At 52.1% G+C, this 18,588-nt stretch overlaps 1 protein-coding gene across 1 annotated transcript; it reads right to left on the reverse strand.

Annotated features, from left to right (window-relative positions):
• Positions 1 to 11,606: 11,606 nt before the first annotated feature.
• LOC142365719 (atos homolog protein B-like) lies at positions 11,607 to 18,317 on the reverse strand. Its single transcript, XM_075446789.1, has 7 exons — positions 17,235 to 18,317; positions 15,588 to 15,646; positions 15,198 to 15,294; positions 13,284 to 13,442; positions 12,793 to 12,861; positions 12,106 to 12,311; positions 11,607 to 11,760 (listed from the first exon to the last, which is right to left on the reverse strand). The coding sequence occupies exons 1-7, from the start codon at positions 18,315 to 18,317 to the stop codon at positions 11,607 to 11,609; spliced, it is 1,827 nt and encodes a 608-aa protein (XP_075302904.1).
• Between the last annotated feature and the right edge of the window lie 271 nt (positions 18,318 to 18,588).

Below are 18,588 nucleotides of genomic sequence, written 5' to 3' on the forward strand. Positions count from 1 at the left end.
TTTCCTAATATCTACTGGGAATTTCCCTTGATCTAGCTTGTGCCATTGCCTCTAGCCCTGTCCCTGGGCGCAGTTCTTGAAAGAGCCTGGTTATCCACCCCTTCCCATCAGGCGGTTACCAGTAAGCCTGCCTCAGCCTTCCCTTCTCCATGCTGCATACACCCATTCTCCCAGCTGCTCCTCAGTCATTCTGAACTCTTCATCGTTTTGGTGGGCTTGACTGAACTTGCTCCTATCTGTCTCTGCTGTCCTGGGTTCGGCTGGGATAGGGTTAAATTTCACAAGAAGCCAGGAGGGGACACAGTCAGACAATGATGGGGTATTCGATATCATGTGCCGTCATGCTCGGTTCTGAGTGGGGGAGCTGGGCGGGGAGGGAAGTTAATCACGTCTTGGGAGGGCGCTGGGCATCAGGCAGTGAGAGAGTTGCCCTGTGTATTCCCTTGTTTTGTGCATTCTCCTTATCTGTATTATTGTTGTTACTGTTTGCTTCTTTTGCTGTTCTGTTAAACTGCCCTTATCCCGACCCACGAGTTTTGCCTTTTTCTTTCCATTCTCCTCCCCACCCCAGCAGGGGGAGGGGCGATAGAACGACCGCGTGGCCCTTTGTTGCCGGCCACGGCCAAACCACGACAGTCCTTTTTGGTCTCCAGTGTGGGGCACAAAGGGTTGGGATAATGACAGGACTGACCAGAGCATGTTAAAACAACTTTGTTATAATTTGTTATACACATTTATTATATTAGTTAAATAGTCGCTGGTCAAAATGTTGCTGTCTTTGGTCACATGGTTGTGGTATGTAAACCCTTACCTGCTGTATGTGTTCCCTGCGGTGCTGTTCATCATCTCTGGGAAAAGGATCAGGATTACTGTTTTGCTGTACTGTGTAATATTGACTTATGATAACATCACTGGGCATGAGGTTAGGCTTTTATTTATATGCAGCATTGTGGTTATTTCCGTACCTGGGACGCCATCTCTCAGAATTTATTAATAATCGCAGCCAATCTATGGGGAAGACCAGAGGGGATACTTTCCCCCACTCTTTCACCCCTCCTCTCTCCTTCAGGCTAGTCATAACAGCTTTTGAGAATTTTGAGTATCTGTGGGATGTTCAAGCCAGCATGCTTCTAGTGCTATTGATGACTGTTCGAGGATCTGTTACAGGATACTGAGATAAGGCAGATCAGAGGAACCTTGAACAGGGGAACAGTCCTCAAGATAAGAGGATGCGCATCCTTGCAAATCCACAGCCAGGGAATAGTCGTCAAGATGAGGGGGCAGACATCCTTGGGCATCAGCGAAATTACTCAAATTGATGCCCCTAAAGTGAACTATCTCATTATAATGTGAAAACCACACCTCCAGTGCTGAAAACACCCCCTCCCCACATGAAGACCCTTACTCACTGAGCATGCATAATAAATTTAAAGTGCACTGTATCTTTAAATCAAGGTGAGAAGAGAACTAACCAGTTATAGTTAGGAGGGTATGACTGACAGGTGGAACTAACATTTTTAACTGTATAAATATGCGATGTGATTGTCCAGCTGTGCTAGCTTTGTGGAGTTACCACCTAGCACCCATCTCTGCACAGAAATGAATTAAACAAATATCTCGACTCAGTGTGTGGACTGGATTTTGCACACCAGGTAAACAAACCCTGATTTTTGGGAAAACACTATGTCTCCTGAATGCGTTTCGGGTCTTGTTTAGGGTTCAACAACTATTTAAAAACATCGCCCAGAGATCTGCCCCGAGGCTGGATAGCTAAGAGTGGCGCAGTGTGCGGGATAGCATGGGGAAGTATCTAGGACGGTGGGCACCTCTGTTGTTTTGGAACTTCACCCCTGAAGAAGCGCAGAATCCTGACATACTAGCAGAATATTTGGAAGAAGTGTGCTGCCACCCTGGGAATTCCAGGGAGACACAAATTATTGCAATGTGCTGGGGTCTGGCCTGTGGGAAACCGTATAACTTGAGACAGAACAGTGCTGTCTCATGACCCTGAAGGATCAGCGCATCCTGTGCCTCCCTTCTCTGTTCCCATGAGATAAGCTGTTTTCACACATCCACCTGCAAAAGATCCCGGAAAACAGCAACCGTGAACTGGCATTCGCAAAGCCACGAATTCAAAGCTGATTGGCTCTAGTAACTATTGTATTCGTATATAAGGTATTCACTTGAGCAATAAAGGGATTCTGATCGAGAACAGATTGGGGTCCGTGCAATCATTCACCACAAATGGCACCCGAACGTGGGTATTCGGACATGAAGATATTTGGATATAAAGATATTTGGACATGAAGATATTCAGAGTTGGAGATTATTACCGGTGGTGAACCGCAGGTGGGACCAAGGGGAGACACATATGCACGCGTGCGCACACACAAGAGGAGACATCACCCTTCGCTGGAACAATTAAGGTGAGCAGCTGCGGAAATTATAAGATGAGACAGTCAGCTACAAAGGAGCAAAAGCTCCATCAAGAGATTTTACAGAGAATTTTGAAAGAACAAGGGTTTGCAGTATCAGTTACAAAGTTGGTTAAATTGTTAGTTTGGATAAGAGACTATCACTCGTGGCACCCTTCCTCCGGTTCATATGATAGCTCGTTGTGGGCAAAGGTGGGGGAGGAATTGCAGATAAAAAAGGACTTGCAGCTTGAAGTCCCTGAGGAAATCATTATTACTTGGAAAACAGTGTATAAAGCTTTAAATGCTCTAAAACCCGCAGAAACTATCTTACAAGCATCGGCTGCCCCTCTTCCGTTCTCTCAAAAGCAGGAACAGACCAAGCCGCAGTCTCTTGAAATATTTAGCCCTGCATACGATGAAACCCCTAACTCAACACAGGGAATGCGGGGGGTAGAGCCGCCAGAACCTGACGATCCTTTTGATCCCAGAGAAATAGACACCGAGGACGGACCTGATTTATACCCACCACTAACTCCGGTGAAGGTTACGGCAACCCCCACCCCCACAGCAGATGAAATTTTACAGGCACAACGAGAGAAATCAATATCGCGCATGTCACTTATTAAACGCCCCCCTTTTGCTCCTAAACCACTCCCTTCTGCTCCTACACACCCCCCTTTGGCTCCTACTCAGCCACTGACTTGTACGGGACCACTGAATGTTGTCAGACATTCGAACGTATTGTTAGATAAATGTAGGATTGATGCGCTCTGCAAAGGAGATGTTTCTATCCTTCAAGCTATGCCTGTAGTATACAAGCCTAACCAACCCCCAGAGTATGCTTATTTACCATACGAGGCTATTAAGGAAGTTCAGAAATCCGTACGAGAATATTGTCTCCAGGCTTCGTTTACTATGAACCTCATACAGGCTATAGGAGAATCTTCTGTCATGACCCCTTCTGACTGGCGATCAATACTTAGAATGGTTCTATCATCTGCACAATATACCGTCTGGGCATCAGAATATAAGGAACTTGTAACTGTACAGGTTATGGAGAATATTGCTGCTGGATTAGGTACTGGAGAAAATGAGTTGCTGGGTCAAGATAATTACGCCACGGGGGGAGTGCAAGCGGCTCTGCCAAGACCAGTATTTATGCAAGCTGCGGATTTAACTCTCAAGGCCCTGCAAAAGGTGCCAGATTTTTGTCGGTGACAAGCATCTTTTGCGTCAATTCGACAGGGATCTCGGGAACCCTATGTTCAATTCTTAGATCGGTTACAAGCTGCTATGATGAGACAAATTGAACAAGAGGAAGCTGCTGAGATCTTGCTGTTTCAGCTTGCAACCGAAAAAGTACAACAGGGTCCCTCTGCAACAGTCGGCGTACCTGACCTGGGATCAGAGCAGGGTGAATTCCAGTGTAAAACCGTGCAGTCCCTCCAACACACCACAGCCCGCAGTGCTGGGCTGGGTCTGGCCGCAGCGCCAGCAGCCACCACACCGGACGGGTCAGCGAACCGGACACTGCTGGGGTACATGGCCCCCCGCGCGCCGCCCCTTCCCGCCGGCGGGCTTCCCTCGCTTGGCAACCGGTGGCATGGCACAGCCCGGCCCCCCTGGCCCCGGCATGCCCGCCCGGCCCGGCCCGACCCGGCGAAAATTATCTTCCTTGCATTCAAGCCCTTGGTGGGAAAAAGTGTGTACAATTCAATTACTGCAGCAGAACTCCTTGTGGACAAGCAGCTGGCATTAGGTCACCTGGTACCACCTACTAACCCACGGAACACCCCTAGATTTGTCATTCCAAAAAAGTCTGGTAAATGGAGATTATTACAGGATCTGCGGGCTATAAATGCAGTAATGAGCCCAATGGGGCCGCTACAGACTGGTGTCCCTTGCACAGCTATGATCCCAGAAGATTGGCCTCTTTTTGTTATTGGTTTAAAGGACTGGGTTTTACTATTTTTTTACACCCTGATGATTGTGCCCATTTTGCATTTTCTGTGCCTTCAATTAACAACAGCAAACCCATGCAGCGATACCATTGGGTCGTTCTGTCCCGAGGCATGATGAATAGCCCCACGATTTGCCAGATAGTCGTGGATGCAGCACTAAAAGAAGTGCGGCAATCTTTTAAACAGATTTACTTATATCACTACATGGACGACATCCTCCTTGCTGCTGAAACACAAAATGTACTGCTAACTGCTTTTGCTAAATTAGAATCGTCATTAAATATCTACGGGTTACAGATAGCCCCGGAAAAGGTGCAGACAGAGCAGCCCTGGAAGTATCTAGGATGGAAACTTTTTACTTCACAAGTGTTCCCACAACCAGTGCGTATTGTTGACCAGGTCACCACTCTTCATGATCTACAGAAATTATTAGGAACAATTAATTGGGTACGGCCTCATTTGGGCATTATGACTGAAGAGTTGTCCCCTCTATTTACCTTGTTGAAAGGGGACTCAGATTTGTTATCTTCCAGGAGACTGACGCCAGAAGCAAAAACTGTCTTGCAGAAAGTTTCGGATAAAATTGCAACTGCCTTCACCTCCAGAATCAATGTCAAGTTACCAATAGATTTGTATATAATTTATGCTTCTTTCCAGCCCTATGTTCTTTTAGGTCAGTGGTGTGCTAATGTGCAGGAGTTGAAGACTCTGGAATGGATCTTTTTGTCTCATACGCCCATGAAAACATTAACTACAAAGGTAGACATGATAGCGTCCTTAACAGCACAAGGTCGGAATCGCTCTCAGCAACTGACAGGACGTGATCCTGATGCTATTTACCTGCCGCTGGCTAAAGACGACTTTGTGGTATTAAACAGGGAATCCTTATCGCTGCAAGCTGCTCTAGCTGATTATTTAAATGACATAGGTTATACCCTTCCACAACATAAGCTGTTACATTCCCTCTCTCAAATTCCACTGCAGCCAAAGAACCGACGTGTTCCTGTTCCTATTAAAGGAGCACGAACAGTGTTTCTGGACGGATCAGGGAAAACACACAAAGCTGTGGTTGTGTGGAAACAGATTCGTCAGATTGGCAATCATCTATTTTAATCATTGAAGGATCCACACAAATTGTTGAACTATCAGCGGCCTTGCACGCCTTTGAATTGTTTTCGACTGAATCGCTCAATGTTGTCGCAGATTCTGCATGTGTTGTGGGTATTGATCAACGCACTGAAGATGCAGTGAGAAAAGAGGTCAATAACAAACAACTTTTTTCCTTGCTATTGAAATTAGCTACACTACTTAAAAATCATGTACATTTATGTTTCATAATGCATATACGGTCACATACTACTCTACCAGGACCAACAACTGAAGGAAATGCTGTAGCAGACAAATGGACAATGGCAGCAGTACTGCCGTGCAGTTTTGAGCAAGCCCGATTATCTCACGACTTCTTTTATCAAAATGCCTCTTCCTTGCGTAAAGAATTTGCTTTGTCCCGAGGGCAAGCCATAGAAATTGTTCGTGCATGCCCTGATTGTCAATGTATTACACCCGTATCATCATATACAGGAGTGAACCCTCGTGGTTTACGAGCTAAGGAGTTGTGGCAGGGTCATGTTACACATATATCAACATTTGGCCGACTGCCTTATGTACATGTTAGTGTGGATACTTTCTCAGGATTTCTGGTAGCCACTGCACATACGGGAGAAAAGGCACGCAATGTGAAACCCCACTGGCTAAGATGTTTTGCCACTATGGGCGTTCCAAAAACAATTAAAACTGATAATGGTCCTGCTTATGTTTCACAGACAATTTCTAGTTTCCTACAGGACTGGGGTATGCAACATGTTACAGGTATACTGCATTCTCCCACTGGACAAGCCATTGTTGAACGTGTCCATGGGACCCTCAAAGCTATGTTAAACAAAAAAGAGGGAATCTTATGGGCAGTGTTACCCCACAGGAACAGTTAGACAAAGCATTATATGTACTTAATTTTTTTAATGGTTGTGATCATCAATTATTTACAACAGCAGCTGTCCGCCAATTCGGGATGGTCTCTCCATTTGTGGCTCGACCAGAAGTATGGTATAAAGAATTTGGGGAATCGCAATGGACAGGTCCTGTAGAACTAATAACGTGGGGAAGAGGGTATGCGTGTGTTCTTCTTTCAACAGGCCCTCGATGGTTACCGGCAAAATATGTGAAACCATATCATGAGCTGAAAGAACGCAACACAGAATCCGTTGCCAGAGATGACCACGCTCACTCTCAGGGAGCAACCTCTGACGTGGAAGCAGAAGAGATCCACTCCAGATGATCCTATTACACAGGGAGAACTGAAAAAACTACAGCAAATGCAAGTACGCTGATGGCTGCAGTGGGTGCACCACCCACTCCGATTAATACATTTTTGGCATATTTGGAAATTATCTCCCACAACAGCTCTTTGTGTAACGAAGCAATCTTGGAGGACACGGTATACATGATTTTAGAACTGAGTTTGCGCAGAAGCAAAGGTCGTGTAGCAGACACTGTGAGGAAAAGTATGAACCTCCATCTGAGGGCCCCCGACAACTGCCCAGAGGTGCCAACAGACATGTACAAAGGATATTAATATATGAAAAAAAAAAAAGGGGGGAAAAATGATAAGCACTTCTCAGAAATGTAATGAATATGTATGTTAACATGGCATAAACATCTAGTAGTTGTGTCTTTTCAGTACGCACATTTGGGTGGAACTATCCCCTGTGTGTCCAGTACTGCAATAAAGAATGCCTGCTTTCGAGAACTCCAAAATTAAGTTTTAGAGAGTGAATTATTTTGCCACTTTCCGGTAACAGATTTTGGCACCCCAGATGGGACCCTGCTCCTGAACATCAACGATCCGAGGGATCGCAGGACCTCCAGCCGACACCGAGGGATTCTCGGGGAGAACCTCCGATCCCTGGACCGAGAAGTTCTGAGAAAGGACCATGAATAAGGTAAAGGCATTCTTCCAGTATTGTTTCTTGTTGCCTGCCTGTTAGTCGTAGTGAAAGCTTCACAGCATTGGGCTATATCCCCGGGGAGAAGGGAAAGTACCCTTCCTAAAACAGAACTAAAAAGAGAGTACTCTTCCTGAAATGGAGGCTTGGGAACTTGTCTGTTAAATGTTGAATATTATTGTAAGTCCCTGTCTATTTGTAATATTTGGATTTATGTTGAAAACTTGGTGTGCCTGTGTGTGTGTGGTCACGACTATGATTGTGTGGTTTTATGTGTTTGTTGTCATAGTGTTTGTATTTCTGTGATCTGATGGATTTATTTGGTTTCTGTGATCTAACGGATTTGTCTGGACTAAGTAACTGCCTTTGTGCAGCGGAGGTGGAAGGCTGCTGTATGGAGCCCTACACGACAAGTCGCGGAAACTGCCGAGGGAGAAGGTGAGTCCAGCCAGTTTGCAGAGGTGAAAGCCATCCGGCTGGCTTTAGACATTGCCGGTCGAGAGAAGTGGCCAGGGCTCTATCTTTACACGGACTCCTGGATGGTGGCCAATGCCTTGTGGGGGTGGCTGCAGCAATGGAAGAAGAACAACTGGCAGCGCAGAGGCAAACCTGTCTGGGCTGCCCCATTGTGGCAAGATATTGCTGCTCGGCTAGAGCAGTTGGTTGTAAAAGTCCGTCACGTGGACGCCCACGTCCCTAAGAGTCGGGCCACTGAGGAACATCAAAACAACCAGCAGGTGGATCAGGCTGCCAAGATTGAAGTGGCTCAGGTGGATCTGGACTGGCAACATAAGGGTGAACTCTTTATAGCTCGGTGGACCCATGACACCTCAGGCCATGAAGGAAGAGATGTGACATACAGATGGGCTCGTGACCGAGGGGTGGACTTGACCATGGATACCACTGCACATGCCTGCTGTAGGTGATTCTGCTTCAGCAGGGGGGTTGGACTAGATGACCCACAGAGGTCCCTTCCAACCCCTGCCATTCTGTGATTCTGTGATTCTGTTATCCATGAATGTGAAACATGCGCTGCAATCAAGCAAGCCAAGTGGGTAAAGCCTCAGTGGTATGGAGGACAATGGCTAAAATATAAATACGGGGAGGCTAGGCAGATTGACTACATCACACTGCCACAAACCCGCCAAGGCAAGCGCTATGTGCTCACAATGGTGGAGGCCACCACCGGATGGCTGGAAACCTACCCTGTGCCCCATGCCACTGCCCGGAATACCATCCTGGGCCTGGAAAAACAAGTCCTGTGGCGACATGGCACTCCCAAAAGAATTGAGTCGGACAACGGGACTCACTTTCGCAACAGCCTCATAGACACCTGGGCCAAAGAACACGGTATTGAGTGGGTGTATCACATCCCCTACCATGCACCAGCCTCTGGAAAGATCGAACGTTACAATGGGCTGCTAAAAACCACTTTGAGGGCAATGGGGGGGTGGGACTTTCAAAAATTGGGATACCCATTTAGCAAAGGCCACCTGGTTAGTTAATACCAGAGGATCCATCAACCTGGCTGGCCCTGCCCAATCAAAACCTCAGCGCCCTGTAGAAGGGGATAAAGTCCCCGTAGTGCACATGCAGAATATGTTAGGGAAGACGGTTTGGGTTAGTCCTGCCTCGGGCAAATGTAAACCTGTCCACGGAATTGCTTTTAATAGAATCATAGGTCGGAAAAGACCTCTAAGATCATCAAGTCCAATCATCAACCCAACACCACCATGCCTACTAAACCATATCCTGAAGTGCCACATATACACGTTTTTTAAACACCTCCAGGGATGGGGACTCAACCACCTCCCTGGGAAGCCTATTCCAGTGTCTGACCACTCTTTCAGTAAAGAAATTTTTCCTAATATCCAATCTAAACCTCCCCTGACGCCACTGGAGGCCATTGCCTCTCATCCCATCTCTCGTTACTTGGGAGAAGAGACCAACACCTGCCTCACTACAACCTCCTTTCAGGTAGCTGTAGAGAGTGATAAGGTCCCCCCTCAGCCTCCTCTTCTCCAGACTAAACAATCCCAGTTCCCTCAGCCGCTCCTCATAAGACTTGTTCCTTAGACCTTTCACCAGCCTCCTTGCCCTTCTCTGGACACTCAGTGTCCTTCTTGTAGTGAGGGGCCCAAACCTGAACACAGTACTCCAGGTGCGGCCTCATCAGTGCTGAGTACAGGGGCACGACCACCTCCCTACTCCTGCTGGCCACACTATTCCTGATACAAGCCAGGATGCCATCGGCCTTCTTGGCCACCTGGGCACACTGCTGGCTCATGTTCAGCCGGCTGTCAATCGATCTTTTTCCTCCGGGCAGCTTTCCAGCCACTCCTCCCCAAGCCTGTAGCATTGCATGGGGTTGTTGTGACCCAAGTGCAGGACCCGGCACTTGGCCTTGTTGCACCTCACACAGTTGGCCTCGGCCCATCGATTCAGTCTGTCCAGATCCCTCTGCAGAGCCTTCCTACCCTAAAACAGATAGACACTCCCGCCCACAGAATCACAGAATCACAGAATCACAGAATGGTAGGGGTTGGAAGGGACCTCTGTGGGTCATCTAGTCATAGATGGGGCATAAGAGCCCAAACCAGACTCATCCAGTGCCCAGACATAGTCCCACAAGTATCAAATAGAGGTGAATTTTTCAAAAGGCAGCTAACTGCAAACCAGCACTCACCATGATTTGCAGGTAGTAAAAAGGCAGTTACTTTTTGAAGTATACAACCACCTTAGCTCATTTCTCTGAGATTTCCTACTCTGTAACAGTAAGGTGGCTAAGAGCTGACAGACAATCCACTCAGGCTCCCTCAAGCTTGGGGCCCTCAAAGCTAGTGGCAGAGACCGAAAGAGTTAATATGTGTTAATGCCTCAAACATTGTGCTAAAATAGCTGCCTCAGCCCTGGGGCAGCCCTTCAAAGGGCTGTCCTGAGCAGGCAGGAGGGTGCCCACCCGCAGTGGGGGGCAGTGGGGGGTCTTCCCAGCAAACGAAGACTGCAACAAGGTAACAACAAGGTAACACAAGATGTGGAGGGCAGATCGGAGGATGTGCAGTTCCGTGATTCTGATGTGCCTTACTCGAATACGGGCAGAGGTGATATAAAGTTCATTTGAGGAAGGGGCTTGAGACCCCCTAAGAGACCCATCGAGACGTCTTCCCCCTCTGGTGCCTGCGCAGAAGCTCACAAACTTTCTAGAAGAATTGCCACATAAGTCGCCAAGAGGTGTGACTAAGGGCGGAGACTGAGTGATAAAAGACACACCTGCAAAGAGCCTGGCATGCGCCTGCCACGCGCCTGCCACCAGAGGATGGGGCCTGTGGTCGTCATCGCGGGATCCTAGGGTGGTGATACCTTCTTTGTTGTCCCTCTTTCTTTTCTTCTCTTTCCTTTACTCTCCCTCTTATAGACATTTTTGATAAGAACCCACGTTGACAACACTTTCCATGTTTTCCAAGTTACCTCTGTCATAAATAAAATGCTTAAATTGATCGTTTGGTGTAGTTTCACCTTAATTTAGCCTGAGGGGATTCACAGAACCTAGTCACTTCCTCCCCCCAATAGGTGGGAGGTGACACCCGGCATGGGAGCTGCACCCTGGCTGAAAGGTGGGTCACCCTCTCCTTCCATGGCCCAAGGTGTCCCTGTCGTCCCTGTCCCCGGTCACCTTCACAGCCCCCACAGCCCTGCCGCAACCTGGGCAGCCCCGCGCTGCTGAGCACAGCCTCCCTACTGCCAGGGGCCTCATCCAGCACCAAGAGGGTGGGGGGAAGAACAGCACAGCATCTCCCGTCCTCTGCACAAGCCTCCTCTGTGCTCCCAGTGACAATAAATATTAATAAATACAAATTCTTGCGCATGTTCTGCTCCCAACCCTGGGACTGGTGTGGGCAGCCTTGCCCAGAGCCCCCAGCCCAACTCTACACTCCCCCCCCCCCAGCTCCAGCCACAACTCTGAGCTGGGAGCAGTGCTGGCAGAAGGTTTGGGCATGTCCCTGGAGCACTGGGCTGCTCCCCAGCCCCTGCCCCTCCTTGTGAAGCCCCCTTGGTGATCTCAGCCCTGCCACAGGGCACGGGCATGGCGTCTGTGCTGCTTGGGAGGACAGGGGCACACAGGGAGGGCAATACTTCAAGGTGGCATTTGCTCGCTGGCCCTTTACTCATCTCTCTCCGAGGTGCTGGGCTGGAGGCTCCCCAGTGGCCCCAGGGCATGGAGAAGGTCAAGCTTGGGGTGAATAGCAGGGGTTCCTTGGCATCTCCGTGAAGGATTTCAGTTCATAGGGGATCCCCGAGTCGACCTCGATCAACTTGCGGGAGAAAAGCAGCCGGATGTCATCGTGAAGGTAGATCTTCCCCGACTTAGAGCTGTGAAACCTGAATGGAGACAAGAGCAGGGTGGAGGGATCTCAGGCTCCCAGGCAAGGGCAGGACAGCCTCAGCAGGGGGCATGACCCCCTCGCCTACTTTAGCCCCTGGTCAAGGTGGCCATGCTCTGGTTGCCTTCAGAGGGACAGAGACTGCTGCCCTCAGGCAGGGTGGCAGCTCCAACCTCCCTGAAAAAGCAGCTGGTCCCTGCTCCTCCCCAGGGTGAGGGGGTCAGGCTGCCATCATCCCACTCTGGCAAGAGGGCCTGCAGGTTTTGGGGGAGGCAGGGACACATGGGAGAGGATCCCAAGGGTGACCTTGGGGCAGGCGCCCATCCCTCCTGGTGTGCCCTACCTTAGGTGCATCAGGTAGCAGAGGACTCTGCGGGGTGGGCCAGTGCCCAGTGGGTTGCTGGGGGCCACAGTGGCCCCTTCCTCCTCCCCCACGGGCACCAGGAAGATGCGGTGGCGTAGGAAGGTCATGTGGTTGGCCGGCATGTCCTGGAGGTCATACATCACCAAGAACATCTTCACCGCAGTCTTGTTGGGATTAAATAAGGTCTGGGGGTAGAGGGGTAGGAGGTGAGACTGGGAAGGGCACAGGAATGGATCTGTAGGGCAGGGCTGGGGCATCTGGGGGCAGCGCCAGTGGGCCCCAGAAAGCCCCACACCAGCCCCAGAGGGCTTAACCTGAGGCCCACAGGTCAGTCCTTTCCACACACCTTCATTCCCTTGCTCCCATCCCATCCCATCCCATCCCATCCCCGTTGCACATACACGCTCTCCTCCCAAGACCCTTGTCCCTCCCCACCAACCTCTTCCTTCCCTGCATCTCCCATCACCTTGTCTCCCTGCCAGCATGCTGGGGACCCTGTGCTCCCTTCCACTGTGCTTTCTTGGCAGCCGTGTACCCCCTCTGCACAGAGCTTTCTGGCTTCTGCCCCTGCCAAACAATGTAATGGGGTGTATCCACCTTGGGGAGCATCTGGAGCCCACTTGACTCCCTCCCCATGGTGCTGCCAGAGGCCAGGGGATGACTCACCACTTGGATGGTTCCAGTTTTAGGGACACTGTAACCCTTCTTTCCTAAGGCCTCCAAGTCAATCACTCCCTGGAGCAAAAGAAAGCATGTGAGAGAGGGAGAAAGCCCACAGAGAACCCACCTGGGACCTGGCATGGGGCCACAAGCCCCTCTCACCAGGAACACCTGGCACAATGCAGCAAGACGATGCCCAGCTCAGTCCCTCCCCAGACAGAAGGATGAACAAGCAGCAACACAGAGGTGACAGCAAAGCAGCAGCCATGAGATGGCTGGGCAGCAGCCTGTCTGTTTATATACCTGCAAAGGTTCCTGCTTCTTTCCCTCTTTGTTTTGTGGGTTAAATATTGCTCCTGGCACAGCTAGCAGTCTCCTCAGGTAGGTGGTTGCTTGAGCCACACTCTCCGGAGTGGGCAGCCCCTGAGGATGAGCAGTGCCTGGGTGCAGCCCCTACTCACCTCCCCCACAGGCCCAGCCCTCCCTCATCTGCATACCAGGAAAGGCGAGGGCGCACTGTGTTCAGAGATGTCAAAGTAGGTGACGACAACGGGCAGGATGGCATGCTGGGGGCAGTAAGAGCCACTGGCACCGATCTCTGCTGTGAATCCCTCAATCCTCCCCGACGGTGCAAAGCACCCTTTCAGGATGGACTCCTGAGAGAGGAGGGAAGCGTTAGGAACCTTCAAACACCAGTCCTGCCCCTCACCTCTAAGCTGCAGGTGAGATCACCCCCATCTCCACCACAACCATGTTTGTTTGCTCTTGTGTGTCTCCCGGCTCTTTGGAGACTGTCCATGAGTGGCCCCGGCTGCTCGCTCCAAGACAGACCCATCCTGAATTGGTGGGCTGAAACCAGCCATCTAACACAGAGAAGCAGCGAGAGCACCTCTGCTCAGCCACTCAGCTCCACGGTGGCCATCTCAGCAGGGTCTAGGGTCCTAGTGTGTCACCCAAAGGTCTGCTGGCCAAGCCGTTCCACTGGCGGATGGCGGCTGCACAGACAGCCACTTTATCAGTAGTCAGCATGGATTCACCAAGGGGAAATCATGCCTGACCAATCTGATAGCTTTCTACGATGACATGACTGGCTGGGTAGACGAAGGGAGAGCCGTGGATGTTGTCTACCTAGACTTCAGCAAGGCTTTCGACACAGTCTCCCATGATGTCCTCCTAGGGAAGCTGAGGAAGTGTGGGCTGGATGAGTGGTCGGTGAAGTGGATAGAGAACTGGCTGAATGGCAGAACTCAGAGGGTTGTCATCAGCGGCGCTGAGTCTAGTTGGAGGCTGGTAACAAGTGGTGTCCCCCAGGGGTCAGTACTGGGCCCAGCCTTGTTTAACTTCTTCATCAACGACCTGGATGAAGAGTTGGAATGTACCCTCAGCAAGTTTGCTGACGACACCAAACTGGGAGGTGTGGTGGATACACCGGAAGGCTGTGCTGCCATTCAGCGTGACCTGGATAGGCTGGAAAGCTGGGCAGAGAGGAACCTGATGAGGTTCAACAAGGGCAAGTGCAGGGTCCTGCACCTGGGGAGGAACAACCTCATGCACCAGTACAGGCTTGGGGTGGACCTGCTGGAGAGCAGCTCTGCGGAGAGGGACCTGGGTGTCCTGGTGGACGACAGGTTAACCATGAGCCAGCAGTGTGCCCTGGCTGCCAAGAAAGCCAATGGCATCCCGGGGTGCATCAAGAAGAGTGTGGCCAGCAGGTCGAGGGAGGTTCTCCTTCCCCTCTACACTGCCCTGGTGAGGCCTCATCTGGAGTACTGTGTCCAGTCCTGGGCTCCCCAGTTCAAGAAAGATGAAGAGCTACTGGAGAGAGTCCAGCGGAGGGCTACAAGGATGGTGAGGGGACTGGAACATCTCCCCTACGAGGAGAGGTTGAGGGAACTGGGCTTGTTCAGCCTGAAGAAGAGAAGGCTGCGAGGGGACCTAATAAATGCCTACAAATATCTGAAGGGTGGGTGTCAGGAGGATGGGGCCAAGCTCTTTTCAGTGGTGCCCAGTGACAGGACAAGGGGCAATGGGCACAAATTGAAGCACAGGAAGTTCCGTCTGAACATGAGGAAGAACTTCTTCCCTCTGAGGGTGACGGAGCACTGGAACAGGCTGCCCAGGGAGGTTGTGGAGTCTCCTTCTCTGGAGATATTCAAGACCCGCCTGGACGAGGTCCTGTGCAGCCTGTTGTAGGTGACCCTGCTTCGGCAGGGGGGTTGGACTAGATGACCCACAGAGGTCCCTTCCAACCCCTATTATTCTGTGATTCTGTGATTCACGCCAGGCCCTTGGGGAAAATCAGCCCAGCCCCATGCTGGGGCTTCTGTTGGGCTCAGCCTCTCATGCCCGTCGCCAGCCCAGCCCGGAGCCCGCAGGACCCACCTCCCTCCCTGGCAGGTGGGTGCCATTACCTCAAAGTTGCCCAGCAGAGCATGGCTGATGGTGGTGGTGGCCCAGGGTGCTGTGGAGGACCTAGTACCCCTCCGGAGGCTGCCCCAGAGATGTCGGCTTTGAGAGAGAAGATCAGTGTCAAACCGGAGAGCACGCAGCCCTGGGCTGCCCATGTCCCTGGGGGTGCGGATCCCTCTCCAGGTCCCCTCATCCCTTTGGTGGAGGTTGAACCCACTTTCCTACCCCCCAGAGGCAGAAGAAAGCTCCCTCGGCCCCACAGCCTGGTGTCTTGTGGAGGAGAGATGCCTGGGGCAGGGAAGGGAAGAGGATTTGTCCCAACCCACGGGGCTGTAGGATGCTGGGGTGGCCAGGCCCCCACGGCTGGCCCTCAGGGCTGCCGAGACACTCACAATTTGAGGTGCAGCCTGCTTTTCAGCCTCCTCTCGACCACAGTGCAATCCGCAGAGCTCTGGAGGGGGCACAAAATCAAGAAACATGTTAGGGCAGCAACCAAGGACTGTGCACCCCCAGGAGATGCCATCGCCCCTTGCCCTGACCCACAGCCCCATGAGGGTCCCAGAAGATCAGACAGGCCATCAGTGGCCTCTGTGGGGGTATCCAGCAGGGCAGCACAAGAGCTGGGGTGAGGACAGGGGGCTGCCAAAACTGAGACCTGGCTGCAAGGGCAGGTCTTTACCCTCCCAAAGTGGCTCTGCTGGGGAAGGGGTTGTTGGTACGCAGCCTGAGGGTGCAGTGCGCAGCTCCCACCCTGCAAAGCAGGTCCCAGGGCCAGCCCCAGTGAGCAAGACACCTCCAAAGCAAGCCACGCACCAACACCCCCTTGCACCTCCCAGGGAAGAAAAGTCCAGTCCCCAGGCAATTCATGCAAAGTCCTTGGTAATGCTGCCAGGCAGAGGGACACCAGGCTCCTACAGCTGTAGGGCAGGGGGTTAAAGCCAGGGCCACACTGCAGCTTCCTTTTAAAGATGTCCCCTTTTCAGGGGGGACACCTTCCTTCTGGAAGCCACACAAAAGGATGATGGAGCTGGCTGGCATGACCGGGTGGGAAAACCAAGGGAAGCTGCTGGAGGACTTCACTCTGCAAGGGCAGTGCTGGGGGCATCCAGGCTGGGGGACAGTCAACAAAAGGGCATGTGGGCAGGGATGGAGCTGTGCCCCATGGACAGTGCATCCTGGCTCCAAGCAGAAAGAAGCCACAGTAGCTCTGCTGTCAATCCCTGCGGGTCCCTGCACCATGGGATGCCTCAGGAAAGGAGAGAAGCATGCCAGCTCTGGCATGAACCTGCTGCAGCCTCAGCTGGCAGGACACAGTGAAGGCAGGGAGCTGGTCAGGAGGGGCTGGTAAGCAGGGAAGAATTGCAAGCAGCTCCTGAGCTGCCAGAGTGGTTGCAAATCACTGGAGTCTGCCCCATTTCTGAGAGCTTGTGGCACCCTGGGGACGTGCCATGGGCACCCCAGAACTGCAGAAAAGCCAATGGCATCTCTGCACACAGCACTGGGGCTCCCACTCCCTGGCTAGAGCATGTCCAGTCCTGCTCCCTACCACCAAAACCCTTGTCCAGCGGGCAGAGTGCCTTGATGGCTATCACGGCCAGGGACCCAAGCCATCCCACCCCTCTGCCTTCTTCTCCCCCAGGCAAGCAGAGGACAGCTGCTCTTCCCAAGCCTGATGGTAAGTCTGGCTTAACGTGAAGCTGTCAGACACTGACTGTGGCCCCATGCTGCATGTCCAGCTCTTGCTGTCACGGAGAGGTCATGTCCCATTTGAACAAGGCTCTCCAGGCCTGAGAGCTGGTTGCAAGCAGTGGATCCAGTGACTACAAGGTGACAAGAGCCATTGACAACTTACAGTGTGTCCCAGGGTTGGCTGTCAGCTGCTGCCCTGCTCACACCAGTTCTGTGGCACTGGGGCAGAATAGGGTGCTGTGCCACAACAGACCACGTACCCACGAGGACCATGTTTTGCTCATGAGGACAGCCCTGAGCTCTGTGTGTCCCTGGGCCATTCCCTGCCTCCTCTCGGCAGTGACACTCACCTTGGCTGTGGGAAGCAGGTGATTCCAGAAAGGTGCTCCCTTGGTATCAGTGCTGCAGCAGACCGTGGGCACTGGATGGCATGGCATGGCCCTCTTCTTCCTCGCTGGCAGGGACAGGCTCTCGTCCTCAGAGCAGGAGTTGGTCACAACCTCACCAGCGAGCATCAGTTTCCTTTTGGCTGGGCAGCAGCTGCTGCCAAGCCAGCTGCTCCCACAGGGTGTCTTCTCCAGGGAGCTCAGGTTGCTGGGCTCAGAGCTGAGCTCTGTCTGCAGAGCTGGGGGCTCCTTGCACCCATTGGCCACCACTGACCATTCCACTTCTCTGCTAGCCCTGCTGTTGTGAGCCAGGCTGCTCCCTGTCTTCTCTCTCTTCCCACCAGAGTCCAACTGGGAAGTTTGTGCAATACTGTGCAAATCAAGGTAAAGGAGGTTGTGGCCACTCGCCCGCTTCCTGTTATCCCTGTAGTCTGTGGGCTGATCCCCTGGCGGGAAAGGGCAGCCATCTCTCATGTGCAAAGTACTGCAAGCAATGTGCCAGGAGGAGGAGGAGACATCCTGCAACTTGTCCTCTCTGCTGGCCTTGGGGCTGTGGCTAGGGCTACCCTCACACTGGTGCTCCACCACTCGCAGCCCACTGTGGGAGAAGTGCTGGGCAGAGCCACACAGGGACAGTTCTTCCACCAACAGACCATCCTCAAAAGTATTGTCATCGTCCACGGTAGCCTGCCCAGGCCCCCCATCATGCTTGCCATCCACCCCCCCGCCACCCCTGCCACCCCAGTGAGTTCGTTTGGGATCTCGCCCCCCCTCTGGTGTTTGCTGTTCAGGGTAACCCTTCTTGATGGCTGGCTGCTTGCCTGCCCGCTGCTCCATGCTCTTGGAGGAGCTGGAGAGATGGGAGAAGATGGACACCTGGTAAACCTTCTGGCGCTTGATCTCTGTCTCATTGTAGCCCATGAGGATGCCGTGGTGGGTGCAGCGCTGCGAGGAAGGCTCCAAGGGTGCCTCTTCACTGGGCAGGGACAGGCTGGGGTCCGTGTCACACTCCGGGGGCAGGGACGTCTCCGTGTGGATGTGTCGCATGGAGCCTTACTTGCCTGGACTTCTAGTGGAGCTGGAGTCAGAACAGCCCATGCAGCAGCAGAAGAGGGTCCGTAAAGTGCCACAGGTCACAGCACATGGACAGGGGGTGGGAGCTGGACAAACATCCCCCCCCCCCTTGCTCAGGATGTCCAGGTGAGCCCTCTGCTATGGGATGAACTGTAGTGCAGCATCTGGAAAGAGAGAGCAGGAGGATGGAGATCAGCCCAGGATCCCCATCCTCGTCCAACCTTTTGGCCGCAAAGGACCTGCC

This window comes from Opisthocomus hoazin, chromosome W (assembly GCF_030867145.1).
Source record: "Opisthocomus hoazin isolate bOpiHoa1 chromosome W, bOpiHoa1.hap1, whole genome shotgun sequence".
Taxonomy (NCBI): Eukaryota; Metazoa; Chordata; class Aves; order Opisthocomiformes; family Opisthocomidae; genus Opisthocomus; species Opisthocomus hoazin.